The 13,126-nt window shown below is 43.2% G+C and overlaps 1 protein-coding gene across 1 annotated transcript in view; it reads left to right on the top strand.

The window, feature by feature from the left end:
* Tgm5 (transglutaminase 5) overlaps positions 1-13,126 on the top strand; it is a 38,132-nt gene that overhangs the window by 2,518 nt on the left and 22,488 nt on the right. The window contains exons 2-5 of the mRNA XM_034495819.2: positions 6,692-6,886; positions 7,405-7,650; positions 9,144-9,262; positions 12,728-12,856. Of these exons, the coding sequence (XP_034351710.1) occupies positions 6,692-6,886; positions 7,405-7,650; positions 9,144-9,262; positions 12,728-12,856 (689 nt within the window). The remainder of the gene's footprint in view (positions 1-6,691; positions 6,887-7,404; positions 7,651-9,143; positions 9,263-12,727; positions 12,857-13,126) is intronic.

Genomic DNA, 13,126 nt, shown 5'->3' with positions numbered 1-13,126 from the left:
ATTTTCCTTATTTTCTCCTTGCTGCAAGAAGAAATACTCTAATCAAAAATGAATCAAAAATGAACATCCCATCTGAACATAGATAAACAAAATACAGTATTTCAAAATAATGGAATATTGTTTGGTCATGAAAATGAAAGCTAAGCACAATGTTTGGGTGCAGAGCATCCATGTGTCATAGCTGAAGGTCGACTTGGCCTGTAGTGTCTCTGGAGAATAGGATGTGCTTGAAGTGCTTCCTGTTAGGCAGGTGTTGCCCCACCTGTTGGGTAGCCTTAGTCATGCACCGACCTGAGCCAGTTAGTGCTCTTTTCCCAGTCAACTAGTCTCATAAAGGAAGGATCAGCTGCTGCTTCCTCCTCCTCCTCCTTCTCCTCCTCCTCCTCCTCTTCCTCCTCCCCCTCCTCTTCCTCCTCCCCCTCCTCTTCCTCCTCTTCTTCATCTTCCTCTTCTTCCTCTTCCTCCTCCTCTTCTTCCTCCTCTTCCTCCTCTTCCTCTTCCTCCTCCTGTGCCTCCTCTTCCTCCTCTTCCTCCTCTTGTGCCTCCTCCTCTTCCTCTTCCTCTTCTTCCTCCTTTTCCTTCTTCATTATCAGGAAATGTCAAGTTCTTTCTCAAGTGGCAGTGTTGGGATGTTCTTACTGAACATGAATGAAAGCCAGCAATGGACACCAGGTGTTGGACAATGAAAAAAATCCTGCTGTGAGACACAAATCTGGGTTTAACAAGAGACAAACCCTTCATCTTTCAGAATCCTGGTTTGTTCCCCCACCCTCTGCCGAAGTGTAGATGACTTGATATTTCATCTATATAAGGTGTGGTGAAGGTTAAATAATAGACTGTACCTAGATAAACTACTGAGAGAATCTAAAACTTGAAATAAATGCAACTGGTTTTACATAAGATAGAGAATTCTTCAACCAGCAAACATGTCCATGAACCTATATGTGCATATGCTGATTGTTATTTTTATGTTTCTTTAATAATAATGATGATGATCATAATAATAATACCAGCTAGTGAAAAAAGATATGTGTTAACAGTAAACAAAATAACATAGACATGTTTAGAAGATAAAGATTAGGCTGGATGTGGTAGCAAACTCCTAGCAACTTGGGAGGCTGAGAAGATGGTGTATGTGAGTTCCAGGGTAGCTTGGTAGGTTTCAGGGTAGTGATTGTGATCCTGTGTGACCATGGTCCTGACTCTTTAAAACAAAAGATAAAGACTAATCTTTGTTATGATACTTTTATGTAGTTGATTTGGGTCACATTTGTTTCTAACAGTTTTATTGAAACATAATAAAGTTCATCCATTTGAAGTATACAGTTAAGTGTATTTATGCAGTTCTAAAAGTCTCAAAACATTCTCATCATCTCAGAAAGAAGCAGCTCAGAGCCAGGTGTGGTTGTGCACACCTTTAATGCCAGCACTTGGGAAGCAGAGGCAGAAGGATCTCTGAGAGTTTGAAATCTACAGAGTGAGTTCCAAGACAGCCAAGGCTATGTAGCTATGTAGAGAGAACCTGTCTTAGGAGGAAGGGAAGAAGGAAGAGGAAAGGTAGGAGAAGGAGAAGGAAGAGGAGGAGGAAGAGTGGGAGGAGGAGGAAGAGGAGGAGGAGGAGGAAGAGGAGGCATTCAGGTCCTTAATCTACTTTCAATTTCTGTAGACTTGCCTATTCCAGACATTCCAGAGAAATGGCATCACACAAAATGTGTCCTCTTGGGTCTGATTCTTTTCAATACCATAATGTGTTTAAGGTCCATTCATGTTGTAATGTGCTCAGCTTACACCAGTTCTATTTTCTATTCATCAGCTGGTAGATATTTGTGTTGTTTGAAAGTTTCAGGTATCCCTGTATAATGTTGCCATCAGCATCTGCATGTGGGCTTGGTGTGAGTGTGTGTGTTCACTGTATGGTGGTGTACTATAAGAAGTTGGATCCCATGGTTACTGTGTTCAACATTCTGAGTAGCTGCTAGTGTTCTCCAAAGTGCTGCATCATTTTATAAAACCACCAGCAAAGTATGAGTGTCCCAAAGCACTGCATCCTGCCAACCCTTGCTAGTGCCTGTTTTCTTATCATAGCATCCTCATGGATGTGAAGTAACAGTTCATGTGTCTTTACCTAACAACCTAAGCATCCTTCCATGTGCTCATTGTCTTTTTCATATCTTGTTTAGAGAAAGATCTACTCAGATCATTTGCCCATTGGGTGGGGAGGCATGACATAATGAGCATGTAGTGGTCATGGGACAATCTTCTGGCGTTGGTTCTTGCCTTTTACCACATAGAGCCCAGGGATTACATTAGGTGGTTAGGCTTATGCTCTAAGTGCTTCACCTACCCAACCATCTCAATAGTTCCAGGTACCTAGTTTTCCACTTGTGCTCCTTGGGTTTTTTTTGTTTGTTTTTTGTTTTATAGGATTCATCCATCCATGTATCCATCTATCCATCCATCTGGTTACAAGGCCCTGATTAGCCATATGATTTACAAATACATCCTCACATTCTGTGGATTACATTTTTACATTATTATGTCATTGAAACAGAAATGTTAATTTCTATGAAGGCCAATTTACCCGTTTCCCCACCAATTCTGCCTCTTCTCTCATGACCAAGAGACCATTGCCTAGATCAAGATGAAGAGGATGTACCTGTTTTCTTCTATGACTTTTAGCTCTCACATTCAGATCTTTGATCCATTGAGTTAATTTTTGTATATCATTTGAAGTACGCAATGAACATCATTCTTTTTACTAACTTTTTAAATATTTATTTCTTTACTTTATATGTATTAATGTTTCCCTGAATATTAGTATAGGTACTATGTACATGCTTTGTGCCCACAGAAGTCAGAAGAAGGCATTAGATCTCTTGGATTTGGAGTTACAAGGAGTTATGAGCTGCCATGTAGGTACTGAGAACTGAACCTGGTCCTTTGCAAGAGCAGCCTGTGCTCTTATCTACTGAGCCATTGCTTCAGCCCTGAAACTTCATTTTTATACGTGGATATTTATTTAATCCAACGCCATTTGTTGAAGAGAATTTTACTATATTCAGGGGTGTTGGATTACACCAACTAATCTGGTTCATTCCTTTTAAAATCCAGGCCAGGATGGAGTAGGTAGGTCTCTGTCCTTCACTTCCTTCTAGTGTTCTTACATCCCTCTCACATTCATGGCCTCTTCTTATGCTATTACTGTTGGACACACACATACAAAACCATCTGAGTGAATTTGGTGTTGTCCCATATACACTGATCTGTGTCTGTGCTAATGCTACCCCCCATTACTAGTGTTATAGTAAAATTTGAAGTATAGATGTGCAAGCCCTTTGTTTTAAGATTGCCTTTGTCCTGGACATAGTGAATGACTATAATCCCAACACACTGGAGGCTGAGGCAGGAGGCTATGAGTTCTAGGCTACATAGCAAGATACTGTGTTAGCCTTCCCCTGAAAGAAGAAATAAAAAGATTGTATTGACTATGATCATTTCTTCTTCTCAAATAATTTTACGATCCACTTGTCAATTCCTGCAAAATGACAGTTGAGCTTAAAATTTTTAATTAAACATTTTTGCGAATTTTATCCCTTTGTGACTCCTCCCATGCCTTTCAGCCCTCTGAAACTCATGATCTCTTCTTCTTTAGTTGTTATTGTCATAAACATATATATATATATATATATATATATATATATATATATATATATAACCTTCTGATTTCATTTAGTGTTGCTTGAATATACATGTGTTTAGGGTTGACAACTTGGAATTGTCTTGGCTAAACAATTGTAGAGCTCATCCCTGAAGAAGAAAACTGATATTCAAAATCTCTCTCTCTCTCTCTCTCTCTCTCTCTCTCTCTCTCTCTCTCTCTCTCGGCTTTTCTGTTATATCTACAGGACACCATTTAGCAGCAGGCTTCCTGGTTCTCTGGCTCTTACAATCTCTCCTCCCTTTTGAGTCTCTCTGAGACTTAGGTATAGGGGTTGCATTGTAGATATTATTAATGCAGTGGGCAGTTGGGTTTTTGAGATTTTTATAGGTATTGTGTTGAATACAGAGTCATAATACTGTCACTTGAAGGATACTATCTTCTAACCCATGAACATGAAATATTTTTCCATTATTTAAATGAATTTCTTTAATTAATATTTTGTGGTAAAAGTTTTGAATTCCAAGTTGAACTTGTTACTACTTTTGCTACTATAAATGGAATTATTTTTACACTTTTCTCAGATTATTTATTGTAAGTGTATGAAAATACAGTTGAATTTGCATATTGTTATTGCATACATCCTGAAGCATTTTGTTGTGAATTCTAATTTTGGAATATTATTATTCTTACATCATGTGTGAATGGAGATGACTTTATTTATTTCTAATCTGTATGTCTTTGATCTTTTTTCCTTGCCTAATGGCCCTGGCTGGAGCCTCCAGCACATTTTGTCTTTAACAAGACAAGAGCAGGCAAGAACACACACATCCTTAATTTGTTCTTTATCGTAACAGGAAAGTGTTAAGTGTTTCACTATTAAATATGACTAACTGTGGATTTTATAGATACCATTTATCATAACAAGGGACTCCCTCCCTCCTTAGTTTGTTGAATATTTTTTAACATGAAAAGGTGTTAGACCTTGCCAAATGATTTAATTCATTAGGTTTTTAAATCAACGCACAGCCAAGAGAAAGCAGGTACAGTTCTGTCTTCAGCTTACATCTAGTGTTGGAAAGCAGACAAAAAGTAGCTAAGAGCTGGGTGTGGTGGCGCATACCTGCCTTCCCAGAACTCTGAGGCCTGAGCAAAGAGGATTGAGAGTTTGCAGTTGGCCTTGGCTACAGAGGGAGACACAAGAAGAAATAACAAAGAAGGGTCTGGAGAGCACTGGCTTCTGTTCCAGAGGACCTGGGTTCAAGTCCAAGCACCCACATGACAGCTCGCAACTGTCTGTAACCCTAGTTCCAGAGGATCCTGTACCCTCACACAGACATACTTGAAGGCAAAACACCAATGCACATAAATGACAAATAAATTAATCTTTAAAAAAAAGAAATAACAAAGAATATCTGAGTTCCTGATGCCGAGGCTGAGAAGAGCAGGCCACCAGGATAAATGTATTCATGTAAATGAGCGTGTGCACGTGACACAGACACTAACTGGTCAGTGTAAGCAGTTAAGATTAAGGGTGACTCAGTTCAGTGCTGTAGAGCATACAGATGGGAAGAAGGGTAGACCAATTAGAGCAGGATTCATGAGGGAGGAAGGTCTTGGGGGACAGGTAGGATTTGGCTAAGCTGTGGAAGGCTGTTCTGGTTTGTTTTCTGTTGCTGTGGTAAAACACTGACCAAAAGCAAGTTACGGGAGGAAGGGGTTTATTTGACTTAACAATACTCTATCACTGAGGAAAGCCAAAGTAGGAACCTGGAGGCTGGAACTGAAGCTGAGGCCACGCAGGAGTCTGCTTACTGTCTTGCTGCCCCTGGCTTTCTCAGTTGCCTATCTTAAACCACCTAGGACCATCTGCCCAGAAATGGTACCAGTACTGGTGGACTGGGACCTTCCACCTCAATCAGCAGTCAAGAAAATGCCCCATAGACATGTCCACAGGCCAAACTGATGGAGGCAGTTCCTCAGTTAAGATTCCCTCTTCCCAGATGTGTCTAGGATTGTGTCAAGTTGACATATTAACTATGTCAAAGAATGTTCTGAGACAAGGCTATAACAGGAATAGAATATGCAGATAGGCTGCCTGAGGGAAAGGACTGATTCTGGGGGTGGTGAGAATTGAGAATAAAATTAGAACGTAAAGCTGGAAATGGAGGGCCATGTGTTGGGCAAACAAGTGTTCTATGTATATACTGGAGAGTGCCTTAGAACTGTTAAAGCAGATGAGATGGCACGGTGAACTGTGAGGGAAGGTAGCTGATATGCTAAGGGTGGTGGGAGGTGCTTGAGCAGAAACTCTCAGAGCCTATTAAAGTCACTAAGAGTGAGATGAGGAGAAGTCACATAGGAATTGACAGGTTGATGAGATGGGGGAGCCTGTTGGAATTTAAGTGTTGTAAACCATCCTTAAGAAGCCATCAGATACAGCCCTCTGGAGAGACACACCAGAGAACAACTCTGTTTACTCTGTTTTGGCAAAAGATCTTGAAGGCTGGGCATGTCCTTTCTGATTTTGAATATGCTGGTACCCAGGACACTGGACACATGGCATTGGTGGTGGTAGAGAACCAGGAAGTTGCTAAAAGTGGGGCAGCTGTTCTAGGGGCAGGCGATCCAGAAGCCTGCTCCCAGGTTTGGAGGTTGGTACAAGGACAAGTGAGACTGGTAACTTGAATCTCAGGAAGTGGGGATCAGGCTATATCTGAAGGCATGCTAGGCTGAAGGAAGCCTACAAAGTAAGTTAGAAAAGGCATGTGCCTGCAGTTGTGTGCAGGGAAGGGGTTGATAGAGGGTAGAGGAAATAGGGGAGGAAGAAAGAAAGGAAGAGGAAAGAAAGGGATGTATGTGCATGGCATCTCATATAATCCTCAAGCTGGGCCTATTAGGGTAATGTTATAGACTCTATTTTACCAACATGGAAACTCAAGTGTTTCCAAATTACTTCCTGGAGTTTGCACAACTGATATGTGTGAACAAAACTGGGCTGGTCTTCACAACCATGATTTTTGTCTGTCCCAGGCTGCCCCGTCACAGGGCTAGAGGTGGCCCTCACAGACCTCCAGAGCTCCCGGAATAATGTTCGGCACCACACAGAAGAGATCAGTGTTGACCGTCTTGTTGTCCGCCGGGGCCAGGCCTTCTGCATCACCCTGTACTTTAAGAATCGGGGCTTCCAGCCAGGCATGGACAGTATCATGTTTGTGGCTGAGACTGGTGAGGATCTGTCCCACAGAATGTGTGTGCATATGTAGTATGTGTGTGTTTGCATGTGTGTGGTGTGTGTGTGGTTTGTGTGTATATGTGTGTTTGGGGTGTATGTGGGTGATGTCTCTGTGTGTATTTATGTGTGTGTATGTGTGAAATGGACCATGTGGTGCGTGTGTGTGTGTGTGTGTGTGTGTGAAGTAGACTGGAGTATGTGTGTGTATGAGATACACACACATACTCCAGTATGTGTGTGTATGAGATAAGTAGAGTGTATATGTGGTATATGTGAGTATGGAGTGGAACATGTGTATGTGTTGTGTTGTATGTATGTATGCATGCATGCATGAAGTGCAGCATGTGTGTGTTGTATGTATGCATGCATGTATGAAGTGCAGCATGTGTTTGTTGTATGTATATATGTATGTATGAAGTGGAGTGTATGTGTATGAGTGCATGTTCATTGAGTAGGATCTTAGAGGAATGGAAGATTACCATAAAGAGTCTTAGTTCTTCTTCCCTCCTAGGACCCTTGCCAGACTTGGCCAAGGGGACTCGGGCAGTGTTTAGCCTCACAGGCAGTGGTGGCCCAAGCCCCTGGATTGCTTCCCTGGAAGCCAACAGGGCCAACTCCCTGGAACTGAGCCTCTGTGCCCCTCCCACGGCAGCTGTGGGCCGATACCTCCTGAAAATTCGGATCGACTCCTACCAGGGTTCTGTCACTGCCTACCAGCTGGGGGAGTTTATCCTGCTCTTCAATCCCTGGTGCCCAGGTGAGGCAGGGACTCACTTGGGCTCCTTCACCTCTGTCTCTCTGTCAGTGCTGCCAGGTTTCCAGCCCCTGCTCCTTGGCCACCATAAGTTCCTCAATCCCTTGGATTCAGTACCTGACCTCCAACAACCAAGTTGGAGAGACCTTGATGTTTATTTACATATTTAGAATTTTAAAATTATGTTTGTACTAAATAGAAAACTACTATTAGGGTGGCTGAGGAAATGGCTCAGTGGTTAAGAGCATTTATCTGCTCTTCCAGAGAACCTGAGTTCAATTCCCAGCAACCACATGGCAGCTCACAACCATCTGTACTGGGATCTGATGCCTTCTTCTGGCATGCAGGCATACATGCAGATAAAGCACTCATACATAAAATAAATAAAATCTTTAAAAAAAACTATTGTTAAGTTTAACTACCATTAACATCTACCTTCATTATCTGTTTTTAAGTTAATTTGGACTTTTTCATTTTAAAGGTAATAAGTACACACTATTTTAAATATCTGAGGAAAGAAGCAAATAAAAGTATGAGAAAGTCAGAAAAAGAAAAAGGAGAAAAGAAAGAAAAGAAAGGGGAGGGAGGAGAAAAAGAAAGAAGGGATACACACACACACACACACACACACACACGGAGAGAGAGAGAGAGAGAGGTAGGGGGAGGAAAGGAAAGGAAATACTACATGATCTAAGATCCTCCAGTCTCCTAGCTCCATTTTCCCAGTGGGAGCCTTGTTACTGTTCTCTGTGTAACCTTATAGAACTACTCTATGCTTAAATATGTGCATGTTTGTACACATCTGTATGCTATTGATTTTATAATATATATTATATATTAATTATATGTTAATATATGCCATATGACAAGTATGATTATAATACCAGTCTCCAATTTGCATTTCTCTTTGAAATATTCACCTGTGCTAGTACTTGGGAGACTGAAGCAAGAGGATCACTGTGAGCTTGAGGCCAGAACCACATAGTGAGTTTCATACCAGACTTGGCTACAGAATGAGACCCTGTCAAACAACAACAGCAACAAAACCAAACACCCCCCCCCCCACACACACACACACTTTTGGCCTCCAAGACTGGGCTTCAGATTTGAACATGAGAACATAGGGTCTGTCTGAGTGGCAGGAGGACCTTATGCATGGCTTCTCTCCTGAGCTTGTATCCATGTCCTAGAGAGAACATTGGGATAGAGGCAGGTAGCAAGTACAGTCATGATCAACAGCTGCCACACCATTGGGCCAGGGATGTTTGGCTGGGAAGATCAACCCTACAGTTCAGCGATGCTTCTGACTTCAATCATGAACCTACAACTGTTCACCACACTGGTCCAGATCTTGGCTAGAACCCACCTCCGCATGGGCTCTTTCCTGTACCAGCTTCTCTCAGAACAGCTTCAGGCACCCTCTCCAGAGAGCAGATTCTATGGAAAGGAATGCACAAAGAGCCTTCTACTTTGTGTCTTCTCACTTTGATTCCCAGCGGATGCAGTGTACTTGGAGAGTGAGCCCCAGAGGCAGGAGTATGTTGTGAATGATTATGGCTTCATCTACCAAGGGAGCAAGAGTTGGATCCGCCCATGCCCCTGGAACTATGGGCAGGTGAGTCCCAGATCACATAAGCCCCAAACTCATAGGGAAAAGGGATCCAGAACAGGGCAAACTGCTTATGCTAACTAAAAAGTATGTGTGAGAAGCACCTCAGGTTGCTAGGGAAGCAGCTAAAGAAAGAAGGAGGGAGGGTTCTTTCCTGGTCCCATCTACTTGACTAGGTTTTTTGTTTGTTTGTTTGTTTGTTTTGTGGTTTTTCGAGACAGGGTTTCTCCGTGTAACCCTGGCTGTCCTGGAACTCACTCTGTAGACCAGGCTGGCTTGACTAGGTTTTAAGGGAGGGGCAGCTACAGGGCAGCTGAGGGTGATGGGTGTGGGGCGAAATCATAATGGAAATGATTGCACCTGACATTAGTGCTTTATACTGAGTTGCTGTGGGGTCTCACTTTTTACTCTCACTTTTTTCTGACAACACTGCTGCTGAACCTGGTATCAAACCTGTCACACTTACACATGAGCAGTATGTATATGCCCCTGGACATCTGTACCAGAAACAGGGCTGGTGAACAATCTTCTGTGACCCCCATGCCAATGTCTGTTTGTTTGTGTTTGTTTGTTTTGACAATAGGCTTTTTCATTATAAGGAATACATAATTGTTAGAAAGAAAGAAGGAAAAAAGAAAGGAAGGAAGAAGGAAGGAGGGAGGGAGGAAAAAAGAAAGGGAGAGAAAGAAAGGAAAGAAGGAAAGAATGAATGAAGGAAGGAAGCAAGCAACCTTTGCAAACCTGGCAATGAAGGTGAATGCCTATAATATCAATGACTGAGAAGCTGAGGCAAGAGGATTTCAAGTTTGAAGCCAGCCCGTGATACATAGAAAAATCTTTTCTGAAAAACAGAGGGTTGAGGATGTGTCTCAGTTGGTAGAGTACTTTCCTGACATGCAAAAAGCCCGGGGCTTGATCCCCAGCACCATATAAGCAGGGTGTGGTGGTGTACCCCTGTAATCCTAGAACTCAGGACGTAGAGGCATGAGGATGTTAAGTTCAAGGCCATCCTTGGGTACATGACCTAGGCCACAGGACTTCCTGTGTAGAAAACAAAACCAAATGAAAGAAAAAGCAAAACCGTTCCAAAATGATCATCTAGGACATGAAGACCATCGTAACTGCTGCTACCAGCTTCATTCCATGTCACTTTATTTTCTACATGTAGTCTCATGACCTTGTATGCAAAATAGCTAAACTCATTGCAATGCTTGACAACTCTTGTCTGTCTTAACATCTATTTCCTGTTTGAAGGTTAACCCCAGCAGGTGCTCCAGGAAGGCCAAGGTCAGGGAGGGAAGAAGTGGCTCTAAGCTGAGCCCCAGTTCTGGGAGTATTGAGGGAGCAGAGAGAGCCTTTGGCCACTCACAAGAGGTGACAGCTGGGACAATATGGAGGTCTTCACGGAGACCTTGGTCACTTGGATAAAGTGACCTCATCAGGTCTTGCTCAAAATAGAACTCTCAATACGTGACTGTCAGGTTCACTCATGGCCAAGGTAGCTACAGCCCAGGGAAATGTAGCAGTCTCAACTGGTCCCAAATCCTCTTAGTGTGGGCATTTAAGGGCATTGTCATCAATGAGAAGCAGAAGTGAGGAGTTGCAGGTTTCGGAGCTCTGGCTCCCTCCCTTCCTGTTTTTCTTCTTCAGCAAGGAAATACTGAATAATCTGTTCAGTACCAGGTGGACCGTGGATGTCAGAGAGTGGAAATAAAGGCAGCACAGTCCTGGAGGGACTTGTAAGCAGTTACTTATCACACAGGGGGATTGTGAGACTGAGAGACAGGGACACAGTGTTTTGGGGACCAGGAAGGAGGCTCTTGGTTTGACAAGAGATTCCAAGGAAGCTTCCTGGGAGAGAAGATGCTATGCTTGAACTCAGTCAAGCAAAGGACAAGGGAAGGCATGTGCAAGGCCGGAAAGGCTGGAAGGGTTTCATCTTGGCAAAGATGACAAGGGATTTGATCTAGCTGGAGCAGAAATGTCAGGGGCAGGGGGTGTCGAGGTCAGAGGCTGGAGAAGTAGAAGGGAGCCTGTTGTACAATAAGACTGCTGGGGAGATAGGAACAGAGATCTACTCACTCCAGATGGGGAACCTGTGATACACTGAAGTATAGATATCATCCAAGTCTAACTTAGTAAACCAAAGAGTTTTACTGGAGCCACTTAAGAGTGATGAGTTACTTAGAGGAGCAGGAATGACTCAAATACAGTTGTATCACCAAAATCTCACCCCAGCATGGATGACAGCTCACAAGAGCTGGGGACCTGGAGCCCACTGCACAGCCTGCAGGCAGCTGGACAGGCTGAAGAGTGTCCTTCAAGATAGGTTTGTTAGTTTGAGCCTCTTCTAGGCAGTTTGGCAGAAGTGATTTGTCTCTTTCTAGGCAACTCAGCTGGTCTGAGAGTATGTATCTGTAGTCCTTACTGCTTGGGGAGGGAGGGACCTAGAGAATCTCTTCAGTTTCAGGGACTTCCTGAAGCCTTTGAGTTACTAACTTTCTGAGCTTCTCTGTAAGATGGAATGTTTCACCCCCCCCCCCCCCTTTAACAGTTTGTATCACAACAAGCTTTGCTCTACAGTGGAAGGTTTAAGGTTTTAATCTCAGAGGAAACTGCTTCACAACAGAGCCAGACCTAAGGGCCTTGAAGAACACCTCAAGGAGGCTTTGATCTTGATTCTTTAAATTATAGGTCCCTTTAAAAACTGTAAACTAGAGAAGTGGTTTCCCTAGAGAAGGTAGGCAATGAAAACCTTTCTACTTATTGACCATGGTTTCATGAGAGTAAGTGCATTTGTTTATAGTCATTTGACAAAGATATGTGGCATCCCTACTATGTACCAAGCTCCATGCCAGGTCTGGAGCCAAGTGTTGTAAAGAGATCTTGAACTGACAGAGCAAACACTAAGGCAGGAAAGATAGGCCTCAAATACATTGTATAACCAAATTTGACAACCAGAGGGGACACACCCACAGGGGAGGGCAGTGTTCCAGAACTCACCTGTGATTGGTCAGTCTAGAGCTCCAGATTTGTGAGTGCCAAGGCAGTTGGTTCTCTCCCTTCAATAGACTGTCAATGTTAAGCTGGGTTGTTAAATAAGTGTGGAAGAAAAGGGAATATGGCTTTAGTAAGAGCACCTTAGGGGCCTTAGGAGATGGAGGGAGAAGAGGCAAACATAGACTTTCCAATGAGGCAAATTCATTGGGGGAAAGAAACCTCGGTAGCAACAGTGACTTCAAATGAGTCGTGAGATATTTGGCTTGCAGGACACATAAGCCAAGCGAGTTGTAGCTTTGAAACCATGCACCTTCCTGGGAGGTCATTCATGGCCGTTTTGTTTGACAACTACCTTGCAATTGGGTTTTATTCTACACTGCCCTGGGGATCTGAATGGTATAGGTTGTCTATTTCTTTATTTGTTCACACACAGCAAGCATGTGATGCCCCTTTTCTCCTCATCCCCTGCAGTTTGAAGAGAATATCATAGACATCTGCTTGGAGCTGCTAGAGAAGAGCCTGAACTTCCAGGTCGACCCATCCACAGATTGTGCCCTTCGGGGAAGCCCCGTCTACATCAGCAGAGTTGTGTGTGCCATGGTGAGGTCCCTGGTGTGCCCCGCCCAGGGAGGAAGGGATCTGTGTGAAGGGACCTCTGCCTTCTCATGGCTGCAATAGGAGAATGAGGAGTCAAAAGCCAGGGGCCTCTGAGAATGAGATTGCCAGCTGACTGTGGGAAATACGTTAGCGCAACTAAACCCTGGAATAGCTGGTATGGGCTGTTGTCTCTACTAACTGCAAGTTATGTGTTTTTGGTGTTTTTGGACAGAGCTGAATGTCACTGAGTTTGAGAATTATCTTGTCGCTTCT

The sequence above is a fragment of the Arvicanthis niloticus genome, chromosome 2 (genome assembly GCF_011762505.2).
Source record: "Arvicanthis niloticus isolate mArvNil1 chromosome 2, mArvNil1.pat.X, whole genome shotgun sequence".
Classification (NCBI taxonomy): domain Eukaryota; kingdom Metazoa; phylum Chordata; class Mammalia; order Rodentia; family Muridae; genus Arvicanthis; species Arvicanthis niloticus.
Note: the sequence above shows the minus strand (reverse complement) of the source record. Positions and strands in the feature narration are given on the sequence as shown.